At 41.0% G+C, this 21,678-nt stretch overlaps 1 protein-coding gene and 1 pseudogene across 1 annotated transcript; one reads left to right on the forward strand and one right to left on the reverse strand.

Annotated features, from left to right (window-relative positions):
* The first annotated feature begins 287 nt into the window (after positions 1 to 287).
* LOC127676099 (zinc finger protein 431-like) lies at positions 288 to 20,680 on the forward strand. The gene is made up of 4 exons (XM_052172023.1): positions 288 to 505; positions 14,185 to 14,311; positions 14,571 to 14,634; positions 15,956 to 20,680. The coding sequence occupies exons 1-4, from the start codon at positions 326 to 328 to the stop codon at positions 17,562 to 17,564; spliced, it is 1,980 nt and encodes a 659-aa protein (XP_052027983.1). The 5' UTR covers positions 288 to 325; the 3' UTR covers positions 17,565 to 20,680.
* LOC127676100 (dystrophia myotonica WD repeat-containing protein-like) lies at positions 6,777 to 7,904 on the reverse strand (annotated as a pseudogene).
* Positions 20,681 to 21,678: the final 998 nt, after the last annotated feature.

The raw sequence follows: 21,678 nt of genomic DNA on the forward strand, positions 1-21,678 counted from the left end.
CACTGCAAGCTATCTACCCAGATTCCAGGAGGAAAGAGGGGAAGTACCTGGTGAGCGCTGTGATGGGAGCTCAGGAAATCACTGAAATCAGGACCAGGTGAGCACGCGGGCGGGGCTGACAATGGACAGAACAAGAGTCTGAACACTGAATAGTAGAGTGAATGGGTCCTCATGGGGCTAGTTGTGAATACTCTTGCGTAGGATTCCAGTGGTACTGAAATCCATTTCTCTGAACTTCCAGTAAGGATCTAGCCAGCTACCTGAAGGCTGGGCGGGAACCTCTCTGTTGTGTTCCTAATGGAGTTACTCATGTCACTCAAGGCTCATGGCCATTCAGGAGCTCCAGGCGAACCTGCCAGTCAGAAGAGGAGGCGGGTTCTTCCGGGTTTGGAGAGGTGGTTCCACCTGGCAGCTGAGCAAGTTTCAGTGGTTCACTGTGTGGTTTTCGGAGTGCTGCTGCTGGATGCTGTCAGACTCGTTCAAGCAAGCCCGAAGTTGCAAGATGGTGAGCACAGGATCACTGCCTTCCACGGGAAGGAGCAGGGGACTGGCCAGTGGGAGTTGGTGTGGTGGGTTTTTCACTGGCTGGTATGAACCAGCGGCCAGATGTTACCTCTTGTGAAGTCCCCTGTCAGGTAGCTGTTGAAAAACTTTACTCTGGAGGCTGCATCTGTGTAGAGCACTTGGAACAGTGTCTTGTGTGCAGAAACATCTTGGGAAGATGCCTAACAGGGAGAGTCCTAGTTTTTACAAGTTCTGCCGGATTTTTGTCAGCTTCTCCTTCTCTTCTGTTTTCTCTGCAGAGATTTGTCTGTAATTCTGCTTGTTTGCTATTTTAAGAGACCTCTCTTCCCATGTTCCTCTTTTTTGCTTCTCTCTCTCTCTCTCTCCTCTCTGTCTTTCTCTGTCTCTGTCTCTCTCTCTCTCTCTCCCTCCTCCGCCCCCCCCCCGCCCCCCCCCCCCGTGTGTGTGTTTATTCTCCAAGGATTTCTCTTTTTGTTCTAAATATTTATCTAGGAAGTTCATCACCAGCAGAATACTGGTACAGTTTTTTATTTTGCCTATCAGTCTAGTGATGTACGCCAGGTTTTCCTTCTGTTTATCTCATGAATCAGCATCGCCTGACTCCAAGCCTTTGGTTCTTGGGAGACTGGAGGCACATTCTTTCTTAACTTGGGAAAATCACTCTAAGATCTATCTGGCTTTCTTAAGCACAGATGATAGGCTAGCTGGACCCTGCCCTGAAGTTACTGTTTCCACGAGGCCTGGGGGTAACCTTGCTCTGTCCTTGGTTGACTGTGAAGTCAGAAATCTCTCTGTGATCCTCCACCTAAACAGACAAACAAACAAATAGCTGGGTGGTATCCCCTTAGATCACCACTTCCTGCCTCTCTTTATCTCCTTCATTAGTAATTTCCTAACAACTTCCTCACAGTGCAGTTCCTTTAGTCCTTCAGGTTTGTCCAGACACTCATATAATTCCTATTGAACCCGGTGGCGGCGGTGGTGCACGCCTTTAATCCCAGCACTTGGGAGGCAGAGGCAGGCAGATTTCTCAGACCAGTCTGCTTTGTAGAGTGCATTCCAGGACAACCAGGGCTACACAGAGAAACCCTGTCCAGAAAAAACCAAAAACAAAAGAAATAATTCATATTGAATCATTATTTTTGCATAGTTTAGAAATTATGTATTTTTACACTCGTGTATTCAGAGCTATTTCCCTTAAGTGCTGTCCTGATGGTCCCAGTGTTTACCATTTTGCAGAGACAGCCACACCTTTAATTCCTGGACTCCTGCTGCATTTAATTATCTTGGAGTGAAGGACATTCCTTGAAGGAATGAGAAATATGTAAATTATTATGCAAGCAAGCAGTTTGCCTCGCCCAGCCCAGCCCTCAACGCTCTGGAAAGCTCAAACCAGGGCTTTGTCCCAGGTGCAGAAACTGTGTCACTCCATGTCATCAGGGCCAAGCCAGGCTTGATGCTCCATTACAGAAGTTACTTCCAGATGTTTGCTTCCTTTTGTTGCAGATTTTCATACTTCTCATGGCCATGTGGCTCTCTGTCCTCTCCCTCTAGACACCTGATCCTGAACCTTTCTGTTGTTCTCCTGTTGTCTGCTCTCCCACCTACTTCCTTCCCTCCATTTGCCAGTTATGACTACTTTATTCTGCATAGTAAGTGAGATTTAAGCATCCTCACTTGTGTATTAAGTCTTCTTTAGCTTCTTTGTGTCTGGCGTATAACATGTATCCTCTATTATGAGACTAAAAGTCACTTATCAGTGAATACATATCATGCATATCCTTTTGGGACTGGGTCACCACACTCAGGATGATAATTTCAAGATGCATCCATTTGCCTGCAAAATTAATGATGTCTTTTTCTTTTTTTTTTGGATTTGGGTTTTTCCGAGACCTGGCTGTCCTTGAACTCACTCTGTAGACCAGGCTGGCCTTGAACTCAGAAATCTGCCTGCCTCTGCCTCCCAAAGTGCTGGGATTAAAGGCGTGTGCCACCAATGCCAGGCGACGTCTTTGTTTTTAATAGCTGAATTGTATTCCATTGGTTAGGTGTACCCCATTTTCAGCATCTACACTTTATTTGGGGAACATCTAGGTTGTTCCAGTTTCTGACTATTGGGAATAAATCTGCTATGAGCATAGCGCAGCTAATGTCTTTGGGGAATGTTGGAGCATCTTTTGAGTGTATGCTTGGTGGTTGGGCTATAGCTGGGTCCTGAATGATGTGTTTATAAAAGATAAAGAGGTAAGGGATAAGATCTATGGGGGCGTGGTGAGGTATGGGAGAAGAGGACGTGCCAGCTGTCCCGTGCTGAGGCATCCCTTCCCCCTCAGGGACCAGTGACATGAAGGTATAGTATAGACTAGAGTTAATTCAGGGCAGGGGCAGGGGAGGTAAGAGGGTAGTAAGGCAGAGAGAGGGAGAGAGTAGAGAAGCAGAGGCCTGCCATGGTCATGAGCACCTGGAGAGATGGGGATGGGTAGGGAATGGGGAGGGGAGAGCAAGAGCAGGAGAGAAGCAAGGGAGAGAGGGGGGAGGGGCAGTCAAACCCTTTTATAGTGGGCCAGGCCTATGGCTGTTGCCAGGTAACTGATGGGAGGAGCATAACTGGCTGTTGCCAGGTAACTGATGGGAGGAGCATAACTGGCTGTTGCCAGGTAACGGATGGGAGGAGCATAACTGGCTGTTGCCAGGTAACTGATGGGAGGAGCATAACTGGCTGTTGCCAGGTAACGGATGGGAGGAGCATAACTGGCTGTTGCCAGGTAACTGATGGGAGGAGCATAACTGGCTGTTGCCAGGTTAGACAATGCTAACAATGAAGTAGAACTATTCTGTTTTCTGAAAAAGTGCCCAATTGATTTCCAAGGTGCTTCTACAAGTTTCAACTCCCACCAACAATGGAGGTGCTAAGTATGAATCCATTTTTATTTTTCTCCGTGTAGAAATCCAGTTAGACCAGTACCATTGTTGAAGATGTTCTCATTTTTCCACTGCTTGATTTTCTTTCTTTATCAAAAATCAAGTGTATATAGATATGCGGGTTGACTTCTGTGTATTTGAGTCAATTCCATTGGTCCACATATTTGTTTCTGTACCACTATTAGGCATTTTTGATCACTATTGCTTTACAGTATAGCTTGAGTTCACAGATGGTGATTCCTATTGATGTTCTTTATTTTTGTTCGTTTGTTTTGTTTTTTTTCCGTTTTGTTTTGTTTTGTTTTGTTTTTTGAGACAGGGTTTCTCTGTGTAGCCCTGGCTGTCCTGGAACTCACTCTGATGACCAGGCTGGCCTCGAACTCAGAAATCCACCTGCCTCTGCTTCCCAAATGCTGGGATTAAAGGAGGTGTGCACCACCCCTGCCTGACTCTATTGACATTCTTTTGTTGATTATGATTGCTTTGAGTATCCTGGGTTTTTATCCCTATATAATGGAGAATTTCTCTTTCAAGGTGTATAAAAAATGTGTTTGACTTTTGATGGTGTTAAAATGAACCTGTAGATCGCTTTTGGTAACATGTCCAGTTTTACTATGTCAATCCTACCTATCCAGTGCTTGACTGTGAGTATCTAAGCCTGTCTCACTCAGCTCCTGGTGAGCCTCTCAGAGAACACTCATGCTAAGCTGCTGTCTGCAGGCATAACATAGCAGCACTAATATTGTCAGGGCCTGGTGACCACCCAGGGCATGGATCCCAAGTTGTGCTGGTCCCTCATCAGGTTTTTGTTCATATTCTGCTCCAATTTTGTCACCTCATTAGTTTTAGAGAGGAACAATTTTGAGTGGAAAATGTTGAATGTGAGGACCTCCACTGGCGCCCTTTCTATGTACTGGAAGTTGTCTCTTCAGGTTCCATATTCCCTCTCTTAAACATTTGGCTAATGTTACCCACATTGGATCCTGAGAGTCTCCCTCATGCTGGGTCTCTGGGATTTTCTATATGTTCCCCATCCCCCACCCAGCAGCTGCTTATTTCCAATCATACTGTTTGCACTCTGGGCTTCTCTCCTGTCTCTCCCATACCTGATCTTTTCCCTTTTTCCTTTTCCTCTATCCTGTCCCACAGAACTCAGTCCTTGTGCATTCCATGTCTGTTTTGTTCCTCCTTCTAGGTGGTATTGAATCTTAGAACATCCTTCTTGTTTAACTTCTTGTGTTCTGTGGGGTGTATCATGGGTGTTGTGTACTTTTTGGCTAATATCTACTTATCAGTGAGTGCATACCATATATGTCTTTTGGGTCTCTGTTACCTTACTCAGAATAATATTTTCTAAGTCCATTCTTTTGCCTGCAAAGTTCATGATGTCTTTGTTTTCAACAGCTGAATAGTATTCTGCTGTGTGAATCTGTTCTTACGTTAAAGGACAATTTGTTTGCTTCCAATTTTTGGTTATTACTAATAAGGCTGCTATGAACATAGTGGAGCAGGTGTCCTCGTGAAAATGTGGAGCATATACGGGATAGATGCCCAGGAACAGTATAGTTGGGTCTACAGATAGAACTAATTCCAATTTTCTAGACCATCCTCCTGATTGATTTTCAGATGTTTATAACAGTTTGCAACACCACCAGGTATGGAGAAGTGTACCCTTCACTTCCCATCCTTGTCAGCGTGTGCTGTCCACTGATTTTTTGACTTTAGCCATTCTGATTGGAGTAAAACATGGACTCTCAGGGATGTTTTCATTTACATTTCCCTAATCAGTGGTGACGGAATACATTTCTTTAAGTTCTTCTTGGGCATTCCAGATGCCTCTGTTGAGAATTCTCTATTATCTCTGGACCCCAGCTTTTAAGTCAGTTTTTTGTAGTCTAAGTTCTTGATTTCTCCATATGATTTGGGGATTAGCCCTCTATCCCATGTCAGGCCAGTGGACATCTTGTTCCCAATCTGTATGTTGCCGTTTTGTTCTGTTCACAGTTTAATGAGGTCTCATCTATCACATACTCATCTTGCAGCCTGAGCTACAAGAGTTCTCTGCTAGAATTTTTGAGGGAGCTTATGTGTACTACCTTGTATCCACAAATACAGATACTTTGACTTCTTTTCCAATTTGCATCCCCTTGATCTTTAGTTGTCTTACTGCTGTGGCTAGAACTTCATTCACTGTACCAATAGATTGGCAGTGAGTAGAGGGTGGGCAACCTTGTCTTGTTTCTGAAATTGGTGGAATTGCTTTCAATATCTCTCCATTTTGTTAGATGTTGGCAATTGAATTGGTGTATATTTGCTCTAATACTTTTAATATGAAGGGGTTTTGTATATTGTCAAAGGCTTTTTAAAATTCTAGGGAGACGATCCTATGATTTGTCTTTAAAAATTATTTATATGGTATATTAAATTGATAGTTTTTCTTATATTAAACCATCCCTGTATTCCTGAGATGATTCCTAGTTGATCATGATGCATGGTGATTTAGATGTGTTCCAGGAATCAGTTTGTGAGTATTTTATTATTTTGATTCCATGTGCATAACAAATAGATCTGATGTGCTCTTTCTTTGTTGAGTTTTTCTTTGATTTATGTTTCAAGGTATAGAATGAGGTATGTTGGTATTGACTCTCAATTCAAAATCTGGTGTAATGCTGCACTGAAATCATCTGACTTCCTTTTTTTTGGTGGGCAGAAAGGTGAAAGGAAAATGGGTATGTCCCTGGAATGGCAGGTTGCTCAGTGCAGTTTGGCTTGGCCCACAGGGCTCAGAGAGCACAACAGATGAAGTAATATGTCCACTTGCTGTGTACACTCAGCCATTTTATCACTTCTGTTTTTCTTTCTTCTTTTTTCTATTTTTGGAAACAAGGTCTTTAAATAAGATGGATGTCCAGTGGGACAAAGAGGGCCCCGGAGGCTTCCATAATTTAACACTTTGAAAAGCACAGAGCAGCATGGGGTGGGGTTTGGGCTGGTGGGGATGTCCCCGCCCTGCCCTCTCATCTAGGGTACTGTGACCCTGGGCTGTTGTGGGCCAAGTCTGAACAGTCACATGCTGGCGCAGGGATGTGTTTAACACTGATGTTTCAGAGAACAGGTCATTGTACTTCGCATTTGGTGGAGGACAGGGCCAAGGCCACACAGGCCAGGACATCCCTGAGGATGGACCAGCCTAGGGGACCCCCCACTATTGTGCAGGGTGGAAGCTTGGAGAAATTCTTCTATCATGATTAGTCTTGTTAATACAATGATCCTTGAGGTCAGCAGGGAGGGTTATGGCTAGGATATTGGGGACATGGGACATCCATATTTCACATCACAGTGCAATTAGGTGAGCTGCCTGTTTTTGAGGAGATGCCTTCTACCACTTGACTTGTTGGGTGACCTGGACCAACTTGCTTCCCCTGCCTGGGCCTCAGTCTCCTCATTTGTCACTGCCTTGCCTGGTCATGCCAAGGTGTAGATGAGGCCCTCTTGTCAGGCAGTGGTGATACAATCCTACAGGAACAGTAACATGGTCTTGTGTTCCTGAGAGAGCATCTTACACAGGAGAGGCTCCAGCAGTGAGACTTCATAGATTTGAGGGCACAGTGCTTACCAGCACCTTGACTTGGTCTAATTGGCTGCAGTAGGCAGGCCCCATTAGCTTGTCTTTACTGCTATTGCCCCCACTGCCACCGAGGCTGATGTCCCCAAGGCTGTGGTAGTGCTTGTCTTCCTTCTCAGTCACCTGGTCCAACTGCCTCCACAGGGTCAGTGTGACAAAGTGGCCAATGCTGAATGGTATGCTAGGCTCCATTGCTACACTAGGCCCACCAGCCTTGCCCCCAGCAGCTGGTGTAGAGGCTGTTGGAACGTGAACAGAGAGTAGTGCCATGAGCCTGTATCTGTCTCTCCAGCCAGAGAACTACGAGAAGTTGGTGGGGTGGCAGAGGTGTGCCTGGAAGGGTGGGGGTATGGGCCAGAGACAGATGAGGGAAGGACACATCTTCTGTGAGGTCCACACTCAGAACTGTGTGTTATGGCCAGCTGAGCCAAAAGCAGTGTATGATGGAGCCAGCCTTGGGCAGTGGGGACACTGGGGTTCCTATGTCTGACCTAGTGATCTCAGGCTCCTCCTCTTTACCACTAGGATCTCCATCACCCCTGACTGATGCTGCCTCCTCTGAGCAGGTGGTGCAGGGATGAAAGGTTACCGAGTTGAATCATGACTTGTGTCCATGGTCTGGAACTACCACATGACCCTCCGTGAAGGACCACACAGTGACCAAGTCATCTTCCCCTCCAGTCACCACATAGCAGCCATCAGGGCTCCAGCCCAGGCACAGCAGGCCCCCAAATTAGCTCTTGATGAGCCCACACAGAAGCATGCTGTCAAAGTAGTAGACATGCAGGCAGCCATCCTGGCTGAGGCAGGCTAGGTGTCAGCCATCAGGTGAGAATGAAAGGTGAGCATGTGTTTAGTGTCCTCAATGACAAGGAGCAGGAGGGAGCTGAAATGGGAGTCATTTCAAGGGCTGGGTGCAAACCAACATCTGGGTGCATCTGACTGAAGTCCTTGTGGTGCTAGCCATTCCCAGGAGGCAGTGTTGGCATCTGAATATCTTAACTGTGGATATTCCTCTGCACAAAACCTTTGTGAAAGAAGCCTTTGACAAAATCCAGCATCCCTTTATTTTTAAAGAGTATTGGAGAGATCAGGGATACAGGGCATATTCCTAAACAAAACCAAAGCATTATACAGCAAGCTCATAGACATCATCAAGGTAAATGGAGAAAAACAATTTGATTCTGAAATACTTAAGGTTTCTGTGAATTATCGTGCTTACAGTTAATTAATTCTGCAATTGTTTGTGAGGAAATCCTACTTCCATAAGTTTTATGCATATTTTCATGAAGATTGTATTAGAATAATACATTACATTACGAGCTTCAAACAAAGAATTATTAAAAGATTTTTTATCCCTTTACAAAGAAAAAAAAAACAAAAAAAGCAGTAATTAAAAGTGTGGCACACATATGTAGCCACAATATGAATTATAATGAAATTTATTAAATCTCAAGATGTAAAGTTGTCTCTAATTTTTTGCTCAATCTTCTCTGTGATTCTATATGTCTAAACATATTTGAACAAGTCATTTCTACAAATTTTATCAACTTGGAATAACTGCTGGGTATATCATCAATTCACAGTATAACCATTCGATTTCTTGAATTTTATTGCAATCTAGTTCTTGATAATTTATGATCATTTCATAATATAACATTTACAATTTCAGACATTTTTTCTGTATTCATTAATTTGGGAAGTCTGTTGGTATTAATGTGTGCCTCTTATCCCCCATATCACAAGAACCACAATATTAGACTCCTGATACTTTGGACAATAGTAAACACAAACTTGACCAAGTTCCTATGTGCCCCATCTATAATACTGGCTAACAGGAAACTTCCTATTGGTAAATGTGAAATTATAAACATGTTGATAAGCATGGACTGCAAAAACCTTGCATGGGCTGTAAAATCATTGCTATGGTAACTTGTACCTTCAATTCTGTTCCATTATAATTCGGTGATAGTTTGATGGTTCAAATTGAAATATTACTGCATTCATAAATTATTTTCAAGTAATTCTATTAAAATGTATCATTATTATTATTGCTTATTTATTTTATATATGTGACTACACTGTAGCTGTCTTCAGACACACCAGAAGAGTGTATCAGATCCCCTTACAGATGGTTGTGAGTCACCGTTTGGTTACTGGGAATTGAACTCAGGACGTCTGGAAGAGCAGTCAGTACTCTTAACTGCTGAGCCATCTCTCAAGCCCGTAGTAATTTTTTTCTTTTTTTTTTATTTTTATTATTTGAGGTAATTTTTTATTTACATTTCAAATGATTTCCCCTTTTCTAGCCCCCCACTCCCCGAAAGTCCCGTAAGCCCCCTTCTCTCCCCCTGTCCTCCCACCCACCCCTTCCCACTTCCCCGTTCTGGTTTTGCTGAATACTGCTTCACTGAGTCTTTCCAGAACAAGGGGCCACTCCTCCTTTCTTCTTGTACCTCATTTGATGTGTGGATTATGTTTTGGGTATTCCAGTTTTCTAGGTTAATATCCACTTATTAGTGAGTGCATACCATGATTCACCTTTTAAGTCTGGGTTACTTCACTTAGTATGATGTTCTCTAGCTCCATCCATTTGCCTAAGAATTTCATGAATTCATTGTTTCTAATGGCTGAATAGTACTCCATTGTGTAGATATACCACATTTTTTGCATCCACTCTTCTGTTGAGGGATACCTGGGTTCTTTCCAGCATCTGGCAATTATAAAATAAATAGGGCTGCTATGAAGATAGTAGAGCATGTATCCTTATTACATGGTGGGGAATCCTCTGGGTATATGCCCAGGAGTGGTATAGAGGATATAGTTTCTCTTCCATTAGATTTAGTGCATCTGGTTTTATATGGAGGTCCTTGATCCACACAGGGAGATAAGAATAGATCAATTTACTTCCTTCTACATGTTGACTGCCAGTTGACCAAGCCCCATTTGTTGAAAAGGCTGTTTTTCCCCCCACTGGATGGTTTTAGCACTTTTGTCAAAGATCAAGTATTATTTTGTCAAAGAAATTGATCTTTCTAACTCTATTGGGAAAAGATCTTCACCAACCTACATCAGATAGAGGGCTAATATACAGTATATACAAAGAATTCAAGAAGTTAGACCCCAGAAAACCAAATAACCCTATTAAAAATGGGGTACAGGGTTAAAGAAAGAATTTTCACCTGAAGAACTTCAGATGGCGGAGAAGCATCTTAAAAAATGCTCAACTTCATTAGTCATTAGGGAAATGCAAATCAAAACAACCCTGAGATTTCACCTTACACCAGTCAGAATGGCTAAGATTAAAAATTCAGGACGCAGCAGGTGTTGGCGAGGATGTGGAGAAAGAGGAACACTCCTCCACTGCTGGTGGGGTTGCAAATTGGTACAACCACTCTGGAAATCAGTCTGGCAGTTCCTCAGAAAACTGGGCACCTCACTTCCAGAAGATCCTGCTATACCACTCCTGGGCATATACCCAGAGGATTCCCCAGCGTGTAATAAGGATACATGCTCCACTATATTCCTAGCAGCCCTTTTTGTAATTGCCAGAAGGTGGAAAGAACCCAGGTATCCCTCAACAGAAGAATGGATGCAAAAAATGTGGTATATATACACAATGGAGTACTATTCAGCCATTTAGAAACAATGAATTCATGAAATTCTTAGGCAAATGGATGGAGCTGGAGACCATCATACTAAGTGAGGTAACCCAGTATCAAAAGATCAATTATGGTATGCACTCACTAATAAGTGGATATTTACCTAGAAAACTGGAATACCCAAAATATAATCCACACATCAAATGAGGTACAAGAAGAATGAGGAGCGGCTCCTTGTTCTGGAAAGACTCAGTGTAGCAGTATAGGGCAAAACCAGAACAGGGAAGTGGGAAGGAGTGGGTGGGCTAACGGGAAGGGAAGGGAGCTTGTGTGGACTTTCAGGGAGTGGGGGGCCAGAAAGGGGGAAATCATTTGAAATGTAAATAAAAAATATATTTTGAAAAAAAAAAAGAAGACTGGCATTAGAGCTTCTTTGGAGCAAGATAGCATTTTAAACTTTTGATTTCTTCGGGTCATTAGAGACTTAGGCTGTATTTTCTATCCTTTCAATACAAATCTCTTAAGATGTGGAAAAGGGTTGGCCCTAGTCTGGAAACTTTGCCCAAGAACTAGTATGCTTTGTTGCTTTAACACACTCTAACCCTGAGGGAGGAATTCATGTCATTAAAGAGTCACTTGCTAATCTGTGCCTCCAGGCAAACTTGCTGATCAAAATAGGAGGGTTCTTCCAGCTGCCATGCTCTCGGTTCCTGGTAGCTGAGCAGTCTTAAATACTTCATTTGTTGTGTGCTGTATGCTACTGCTGGGTTGTGTCAGAGGAGCTCAAGCAAGCTCTGAAACTGCAAAATAGTGAGCATATGTTTAGTGTCCTCAATGAGGAGGAGAGGGGTTGGGGGAGGGAGCAAAAATTGTCCTCCATTTCAAGGAGTGGGTGCAAACCATCCTCTAGTTACAGCCAACTCTGATGTCCCTTGTGGTAATAGTCATTCCCAGGACACACTGTGGCATGTGAGTATCTTATCTGTAGGAATAGAACTGCACAAAGCATTTGTAGCAGAAGCTTCTGTACTGAAACATGCCTGTCAAGATGGCAAATCATAGAGGCCAGATTTCTTTGCTGTTGTCAACAGGGATGCTTTAGCATTTAGGTGTGTGACATCCATCTGAAGTTAATTTTTTTGCAGTTTTTAAATTTCATGTCGTGTGGGTAGAAATATGATAATAAGCTGTTATGTAAAAGACTAAAATTGATGATGTAAAGGGTTTATCAGTTCTTATTAGATGGTAATCCACACCAAGTAGACTTCAGACGACTGAAGACTGACTCTATAACATTCACAAATCAGCAGTAGTCCAACCAGCCTTGTTAGCAGTTAGAATCCTAGGATACTCGACTTTGTTCTCGGCCTATAGTAATTGAGAGTTGTGCCTGGTATAGTAGTAGCCCGGGCTGGCATTTGTGCTTCCATCTGCCCAGTATCTTCTGGCTTTTATAGTCTCTGCTGAGAAGTCTGGCGTAATTCTGATAGGTCTGCCTTTATGCTACTTGATCTTTTTCCTTACTGCTTTTAATATTCTTTCTTTTGTGCATTTTGTTTTTATCATTATATGATCATTATATATCATTATATAATGATTTGATCATTACATTCTTTTCTGATCCAATCTATTTGGAGTTCTGTTGGCTTCTTGTATGTTCATGGCAAAATGGCTAAGAACCAAAACTCAGGTGATAGCAGATACTTGAGGACTCAGCTATACCACTCATGGCCATATAGCCAAATGATTCTCCAACATGTAACTAGGACACATGCTCCACCATGTTTATAGCAGTTTTATTTATAAATCTGTAACTGCCACTGGCTAATTTTGAACTGTTTACTTGGCCACCTGGAAGAAAGATGGGGATAGGAACAGGATGAAGGGAGAAAAACTTGGAGTGAAGATAAGATTTCCAGTTCAAGACTAAGATTAAGGGTGGTCTCCATATTATATAGGCGGGGCAAGTCCCTTCCCCAAAACCAGGGAAAGGGTGTGTTCCCAGGAACATGTCAGGCTGTTCTCTGGGTGTTGGCTCCACTGCTCAGGCAGCTGGGCGGGTCACCTGCTTAATTCAGGAATTTGTACACCTGCAGAAACAATGAACTTCACCTTAGTCAAAGTCAAGTTATGCCAGGTGGCTTAGCACAGCAATACAGCTCTGTATACCTGTACCACTATAGGTATACCACTCCTGGCATAGAGCCAAAAGATTCTCCAACATGTAACAAGGACACATGCTCCACTATGATCATAGCAGCTGTATTTATAATAGTGAGAAGCTGGAAAGAACGGAGATGTCCTTCATCAGAGGTATGGATATAAAAAATGGGTTTCATTTACACAGTGGAGCAATGTGCAGGCTGTTGAGTCCCTAAAATCTTTCCAGTTGATCATTCCTTTTTACATAAGAGGTATATAGGGGGTTCCTGATTTTGTTTCAATTGCTTTAGGATTCAGCCACTATCCTGGAAGTGCCTAGGAGCTATAAGAGTTTTCTTGTGGTAGTTTATGTATTTTACAGTTCACTTACATACACTATGATATCAGTAGCCCATTTGTATACTTTGATTGCGTCCATTTTGTGAAATAGTAAAATAGCTACACCAGCTTCCATTTTAGGTCTACTTCATTGGAATATTTTTCCCATCTCTTTAGCTTGAGTTAAAATCCAGTGATGCTTCAAAAATCCTGAACTCTGGCCCTCTCTGGGAAGTTATTGGTATCACAGGTGTTTGCTCTCCTGGCCAGTGTGAGTCAGAAGCCTAAGCACCTTTTCAAAGGAATAAAGCCTCATAATTAGCTATAATAGTGTTTCCCATTCTGGGACACTTGCCTGCTTTGAAGAGTCAGCTTTTAGTTACTCAGAAGGAGATTTTTGAATAAACTGCCCCTCCAATTCCTTTCTCTTTCTCTCTGCTTTCTCCAACTGTTTGTTGACCTGGAAGATGTCTGTCCTGGAAGATGAATATACAACTGGGATGAATGTGTAATTAATTTTAAGAACCGAAGTAATATTCTGATTGGTTTCCTTCCTTGTGGTTTGAGTTTTGCAAGGGATACTGGGTCATACTATACAACTCTGGATGTCCTCCAACTCAGTGCATAGACCAGGCTGGTATCAAACACAATGTGATATTTTTGCCTCCGTCCTCAGTGATTAAATGCATTAACCAGTCCAACCATCTTGCTCATTGCTTTTGTAGTAAATAATTATTCATACAGTGTCTCTCATGTGTGCTTGCTATGCTTGATCTGTTTGCTTGTCTCTTTATGTCTTTAGTCTTCCAAGGGTGTATCCAATCATAAGAGTGAAGAAAGGACAGATGAGAACCTCATTATTCAGTTTCCTTGAGAAATGACTTGGCAGTCATGGTTACATTATAACTTCTGTGTCAGGAAACAAGTCAGCGCAGGACCAAAATTGTTTGAAAATATTTTCAATGAAATATACCTGTCTAATAGTTCATTATCATGCTTTCCTTTGTCCATATATATGGGATATTTTAGAATGCAGTGACATATGATGATGTACTGGTGAAGTTTACACGGGAAGAATGGGCTTTGTTGGATGCTTCGCAGAAGAGTCTCTACAAAGATGTGATGCTGGACACCTATAGGAACCTCACTGCAATAGGTAAGACTGTGAATGTAGTTTTTAAAATGAGGGGCAACTGTTTTTTTGTCATTGTGCTTGTTCATGTTTGTTTGTTTTTGTGGTTTTTATTGTTTTCGTTGTTTTTATTGATGTACTTCTATAATTTCATTTGAGAAGGAGGACAAATAAGGTGAAATAAATCAGGCCTGTTTCTAAGGATCACTAAAGAATTTAAAGTTTTTTAAATTTTGCCTAAATTCCAGTACTATATCATACATTTTCTTGTCCTATATTCTAGGTTATAACTGGGAAGATCACAATGATATTGAAGAATATTGTGAAGATTCTGTAAGACAGAAAAGGTAATTTTCTTGTGCATGCTGATACATACCTCTGAATATGCCTCTGATGAAATCTTAATGTGTTCTTGAAACTTTCGTTAAAAATCAAGCACGTAAATGAGCACATCTTTAAGGATGCTGATTATTAAATTCATACAAATGTGATACCTCAGTCTCAGGTATTGGATTTGTGTTTGCAAGCCATTCTTTAAGAAAGAAAACATGTAAACAATGCCTTAACAGATAGTACCATTTCAATTTCAGGCCCATTCAAACTACACTGCAGAACTGCCAGTCTGTTTGTTCTCATACCATTCAGATAGGGAAAGTGTACACAGTGCATGTGTAATCAGTTTATATGCAAAACTTTCTGATATGCACGTCTGTAGTATACTGATATTACTTATATACTTGTAGGAATGTTGCTAAGATTATTGAGAATGGAAGTTTATGAATGTTTAAAATGTTGTTGGAGTGAAAACTTAATCCAAATACCACATGTCTATGAGGAACAAAAATTAAAAATGTGTGAATACAATGTATATATCCTTTCTTTGTTATTGATCCGTTCATAGGTGTTATATAGGACATGTATATCTTTGTCTATCTATCTATCTCTCTATCTATCTGTCTATCTATCTATCTATCTATCTATCTATGTTTCTATGTCTCTATCTTTTGAACATAAAGTATATGATTTTCTACACCTAAGTGATATTGACCTAACCTCTGTTGCTCTCGTAGGATAATTATAAGATCTGTAAAGTTTTCCACTTACAGTAAATTTGTTGAAAGTTATGAACATTTTCAATTCATTGATTTCACACTTTCCTTGCAAATACATCAACAAACTTAGATTGCACAATATCCCTATGAGTATTAGTAATGTAGAAAATTTATGATTGTCCTGTTTAATTTCACCAGTGTTGTATGGCTCACATTATTCGAAATTTATGTATGCAGTTATTGAGGTAATGCTGTGAATGCCTGTACATTTTCTCACATATGTGAAAAACCTCATACAGGAAAAGGATGGTATAATTTTTAGGTATGTAGTAAATGCTCTTACTGTCAGTGGTATCTTTATAGTTATATAAATAATACTAACAATGAAGCAAACTACCACGGATTTAAACATAATGATAGAACCCTATTATATGTGATTCCTCTTTAGAATGAAAAAAAGTTGTTCAATAAGTTCATACAGATAAATGATTCATTAGTAGTATGAATTCAGTAAACCTTTCATATATGCCAGTAACATACACAGGCTTGAAAGTAGTCATACTATAGAGAAACACTCTCACTATATCCAGTGCATTGTATCCTATTTGTATTACAGGCATCTTCAAAGGGATAAACCAATTCATACTAGAGAGAAACTTTATGAATGTATGCAATATGACGGAGCCTTTGCAAGAAACAATTACCTTCCATTACATAAAAGGATATATACTGTATCCATTGTGTATTATACTAGCCTTCAAATATATAGAAGAACACACACTGCAGAAAAACTCTGTGATTGTAACCAAAGAGGTAAAGTCTATTATTGTCAAAGTCATCTTCAAAGGGATAAATGGAAAGATACTGGAGAGAAACCCTATGAATGTAACCATTGTGGCAAAGCATTTGCACAACACAGTCATCTTCAAATACATAAAAGAACACATTCTGGAGAGAAACCCTATGAATGTAACCAGTGTGTCAAACCCTTTGCACACAAAAGCGATCTTCAAAGGCATAAAAGAACACATACTGGAGAGAAACCCTATGAATGTACCCAGTGTGGCAAAGCCTTTGCACGTCATAGCCATCTTAAAATTCATAAAAGAACACATTCTGGAGAGAAACCCTATGAATGTAACCAATGTGGCAAAGCCTTTGCACAACAAGGCGATCTTCAGAAGCATAAAAGAACACATTCTGGAGAGAAACCATTTGAGTGTAAGCAATGTGGCAAAGCCTTTGCACAAAACAGCCATCTTCGAAGTCATGAGAGAATACATACCGGAGAGAAACCCTATGAATGTAACCAGTGTGGCAAATCCTTTGCAGAACACTACCTTCTTCACAGACATACAAGAGCACATACCGGAGAGAGGCGCTATGAATGTAACCAATGTAGCAAAGCATTTTTATCACAACGCAGTCTTCAAGTGCATAAAAGAACACATATACAAGAGAGACCCTATGAATGTACCCAGTGTGGCAAAGCCTTTGCACAAAAGAGCTATCTCCAAAGGCATATAAGAACACATTCTAGAGAGAAACCCTATGAATGTAACCAATGCACCAAAGCCTTTGCACAACAAGGCGATCTTCAAAAGCATAAAAGGATACATACTGGAGAGAAACCATATGGTTGTACCCTGTGTGGCAAAGCCTTTGCACGCTATGGCAGTCTTCACATGCATAAAAGGACACATTCTGGAGAGAAACCTTATGAATGTAATCAATGTGGCAAAGCCTTTGCACTACACAGCTATCTTCAAAGGCATAAAACAACACATACTGGAGAGAAACCCTTTGAATGTAACCAATGTGGCAAAGCCTTTGCACGACACACCCAGCTTCAAAGTCATAAAAGAACACATACTGGAGAGAAACCCTATGAATGTAACCAATGTGGCAAAGCATTTGCACGACACACCCAGCTTCAAAGTCATAAAAGAACACATACCGGAGAGAAACCCTATGAATGTAACCAATGTGGCAAAGCATTTGCACAACACACCCATCTTCAAAGGCATAAAATAACACATACTGGAGAGAAACCCTATGAATGTAACCAATGTGGCAAAGCATTTTCACAACGAGGCAATCTTCAAGTGCATATAAGAAGACATACTGGAGAGAAACCCTATGAATGTAACCAATGTAGCAAAGCATTTCCATCACAAGGCAATCTTCAACTGCATAAAATAAGACATATGGGAGAGAGACCCTAAAAGTGTTACCAATGTGGCAAAGCCTTAGCATTCTATGGCAGTCTTCAAATTCATAAAAGAACACCTACTGGAGAGAAACCCTATGGATGCAACCAATGTGGCAAAGCCTTTGCACACTATGGCAGTGTTCAAATGCATAAATGAACACATACTGGAGAGAAAGCCTGTTAATGTATCCAGTGTGGCAAATCTATTGCAGAACATGGCCTACTTCAGAGGCATAAAAGATCACAATCTGGAGAGAAACCCTATGACTGTAAACAATGGGGCAAAGGATTTTCAGGACAAGGCAAACTTCACGTGCAAAATCTGTACTAGGCTGGCTCTTCTTTTAATTTTAACAAGTGTATCTGGCCATTGCTCCTTTGTGTTTTGTTTGTTTGTTTTTTGTTCTTGTTTTTTTTCTTTTTCCATCCTTTATCCTCATCTCCTACCCGTAGATTCATTGCCTACAACAAGATAGGATAGAAACCACGATAGAGGAGAAGGACATCCTGAAAGCCAATTTCTTGCTTTGACCACAGCTACTAACAAACCACAAAGAAAGTTCGTCCATACAGGACCATCAAGTCCCAACCTGACCTCTCAGAGCCTGTGTATATAAGTACCATCTGAAAAGTTCTCCAAATTCAAAACATCACAGAATTGCAGTAATTATCAGTGGCTAGCAAAACCATGCTTCTGGTAGAGTACGTGGCAAATCATGGTGAGCCACTGAGGACACTCAAAAAGCAGACCTGCATCCCCACAACTGGTATAAAATGAAAGCACATCCTTACCATATTCCGCTGACTTTTAAAGATGCCAAAAATTTATATTAATTTTAGAAAAGTTGCATCATCAGTCTTTTTGAAAAATGTTTTTGAAAGAAGGAATTTTGTCACCTTGATCCCAGTCTCTTGCATCCTAAGGCAATAACCTTGCTTCCCATGTCATTGCACTTCCTACATCTGGAGTTGAAAGGCTGTATCACAAGGAAGTTTCAAAATTATTCATTTCAGCCATGTAATGATCTGCCTGTTGTTGAAATCAGAAACAAATATACTTGTTGTTCATGGCTTCTGCCTTCAGGCTAGAACAGGAAGAAGAGTTTCCTGTGTGCACTGGAAGTTGAAAGAATGCAGACCATAGGTACCTCACAGATTAAGTTTAAGGGAGTCACCAGCAGAGGTCTCCATCCTGAAGAAGGTCACAATGTGTCAAAAAGAGTGATTTTATGATCGCCAGCATTTATTTACTCATGCATTGATAGGTATACACCTTGGGGAGAATATGCTGAGCCCAACTTTGTTAATCTAGTTGAATCAGTTAAGAAATTTGAATCAGTGGTTATTGGCTATAACTATGTGTTTCAGGCTACAGAATTCAGCAGCTAATATTGCACATAGTGACAAAATCATACATGATCTTATTGATGCCATTTTCCCTACCAGGGAATGTTCTGCTCTTTTTAAAAGTCACAATGGCTATGCATTGTTTCAACTATATCTATCATTCTCACAAGTCAAGGGTGGTAACCTCCCCCACACCTTTTTTTCCCATTTTTTAGTGCATCACTGCTCTGATCACCTGTTTTGTCTATTCTCCAATTACTCTAGAGAGTTAAGAATTTTATTTTTCTTAAGTGGTATTGTTATTTGATTGTCTTTAGAAGAATTTCTTTTGTAACTTAGACTTGCCATTTACTGTATAATTTCTTTGTATACCTAATCCTGCCTCTGGTAGCCATTGCCTGAAGAGAGTCATGCAGACCCTTCTAGCTGAGACAATTGAATGACTGTCCTCAATTGAATGAATGTCCTCCTTTGTCTTAGACTTTCTCAGGGAAAATATATATGCAGAGGAACTTCAGAAAGTATGAGTCCACTTATTAACTTTGAAGCTGGTATAATCAAAGCAAAGAAAAGGAGTGGGATGAAAGAGAGAGGTTTCTTACTTTGATAATAGTTTCTAAGGAAATTAACTTATAAAAACTTATTATCTGTAATTTCATGATTTACTAGCTAGTTTGTATGTCAGGTTGGGCACAAACTGGAGTTATCACACAGAAAGGACCCTCCCTAGTGGAAATGGCTCTGAGATCCAGCTGTAAGTCATTTTCTCCATTAGTGGTCAAGGGTGGGATGGCACATTTTGGGTGGTGCCATCCCTGGGCTGGTAGTCCTGGGTTCTATCAGAACACAAGCTGATCATGGTAAGGGAAGCAATCAAGTAAGCAACATTCCTTCATGGTTCCTGCATTAGCTCCTGCATCCAGGTTGCTACTCTGAGTGAGTTCTAGTCCTGAATTCCTTTGCTGATGAACAGCAATGTTTAAGTGTAAGGTGAAGAAATCCTTTCCTTCCCATCTTGCTTTTTGGTCAGGATGTTTTTTTGAAAGAATACAAACCCTGACAAGACTCCTGAGTTCAACCAACACAGAAGATCTTGACAATTGTTGTGGCGATGCTTAATAGTACTATTCCAATGTTAAGATCCACATCCAGAGATGAAAGGTGTGAGTCATACTTAGCTTGCTTTAGAACATATGTCTGAAACATGGGTATATTTTCAACCATAAAGCCTAGTTAATCTTTTTAAAATAATTTTTGAGATAATAATTAAATCATTTAAACTTTTACTTTCTCCCTATTGTTAAATCTCAAACATTGGCACAAATGGTTGAGGTCTGTATTTAATAAATCAGAGATGGCCACACTGTCAAGTTCTCCCAGAATCCCTTGGCCTCTACCTGTTACAATTGATAATTATGAGATAAAGGTTTTATTTATGAGTTTTGGTCTTATTCCCAACATTGAATCCCTTATCTTGTTAGAAAAGACAGTTGTGCCTCTGGAAGCTGACATAAATTCAAAACCAATTATATGATCAGTTTTAGAGAAGGTACCATGAGGTGCTGAGAAGAAGGTATATTCTTTTGATTTAGGATGAAATGTAATATTGATATCTATTAAATCCATTTGGTCCAAAACTTCTCTTGGTTTTACTGTGTCTCTGTTTAGTTTGTGTTTCCCTGATTTTTCCATTTTTGACAGCAGAGTGTGGAAGTCACTCACAATTATTGTTTGAGGTGCAATGTGTACTTTGAACTTTAGTAAAGTTTCTTTTACAAATGTGGGTGCCTTTGCATTTGGATCATAAATGTTCAGAATTGAGAGTTCCCCTCAGTGTGTTGGTGAGGGAAATCCAGTCCTACAAAGGGAAATCTATTTTTCAGAACTCAGAAATCCATCTGTGTCTGCCTCCCAGAATGCTGGGATTACAGGTACCACCGCATGGCTAATGGGAATTTAGTGTTACCTCTTTAAGTGCATCTACCTGTTGACCCATGTTATCCTGTATTTCTTTAAGGGATTTTTGTGTTTCCTCTTTACGGACTTCTACCTGTTGACCTATGTTCTCTTGTATTTCTTTCAGGGAGTTATTTATGTTCTTCTTGAAGTCCTCTATCAGCATCATGAGATGTGATTTTAAATCCAGATCTTGCTTTTCCAGTGTATTGGGATATCCAGGCTTGCTGTTCTGGGAGGACTTGTTTCAGATGTTGCTTTGATTTCTCTTGTTAATGTTCTTGCATTTGCCTTTTGCTATCTGGTTATCTCTGGTGTTAGCTAGTGGTGCTGTCTTTGATTGTGGCTTTTCTGTCCTGCAAGCCTCTGTACCTGTTCTCCTGGGAGACTGGTACTCTCTGTGTACACAGGTATGTAGGTACTCCTGTGAGAGCAGCTCTCTTGTGATTGCATTTGGGTATGTAGCTCTGTGGTCCAGGATCAGCTCTGGGTGTTCTGCAGTCAGAAATTGGAAGACTCCTTTCCAAGGCTGCTCCTAGGCTCTTGTCAGGGTTTTTGGCTGTTTCCTCTGAGCAGCAGGGATGGACCTACGTGTGCTGTCTGACCTCTCTGTACTCCTTAGTATTTAGCTTCCTCCCTGCACCACTTGGATATATCATGATTTGGTCACAAGCCAGAGACAGATGCTGGAAGGCTCCAGCCTTAGGGTTCCACATGTGATCCTCTGAGCAGCAGGGGAGGTCTTACCTGTGCTGACTCACTTCTCTGCACTCCTGGGTGGTCAGCTTCCTCCCTTTGCTACTTGGATATGGTGTTGTAGCAGA

This window comes from Apodemus sylvaticus, unplaced genomic scaffold, assembly GCF_947179515.1.
Source record: "Apodemus sylvaticus unplaced genomic scaffold, mApoSyl1.1 scaffold_354, whole genome shotgun sequence".
Taxonomy (NCBI): domain Eukaryota; kingdom Metazoa; phylum Chordata; class Mammalia; order Rodentia; family Muridae; genus Apodemus; species Apodemus sylvaticus.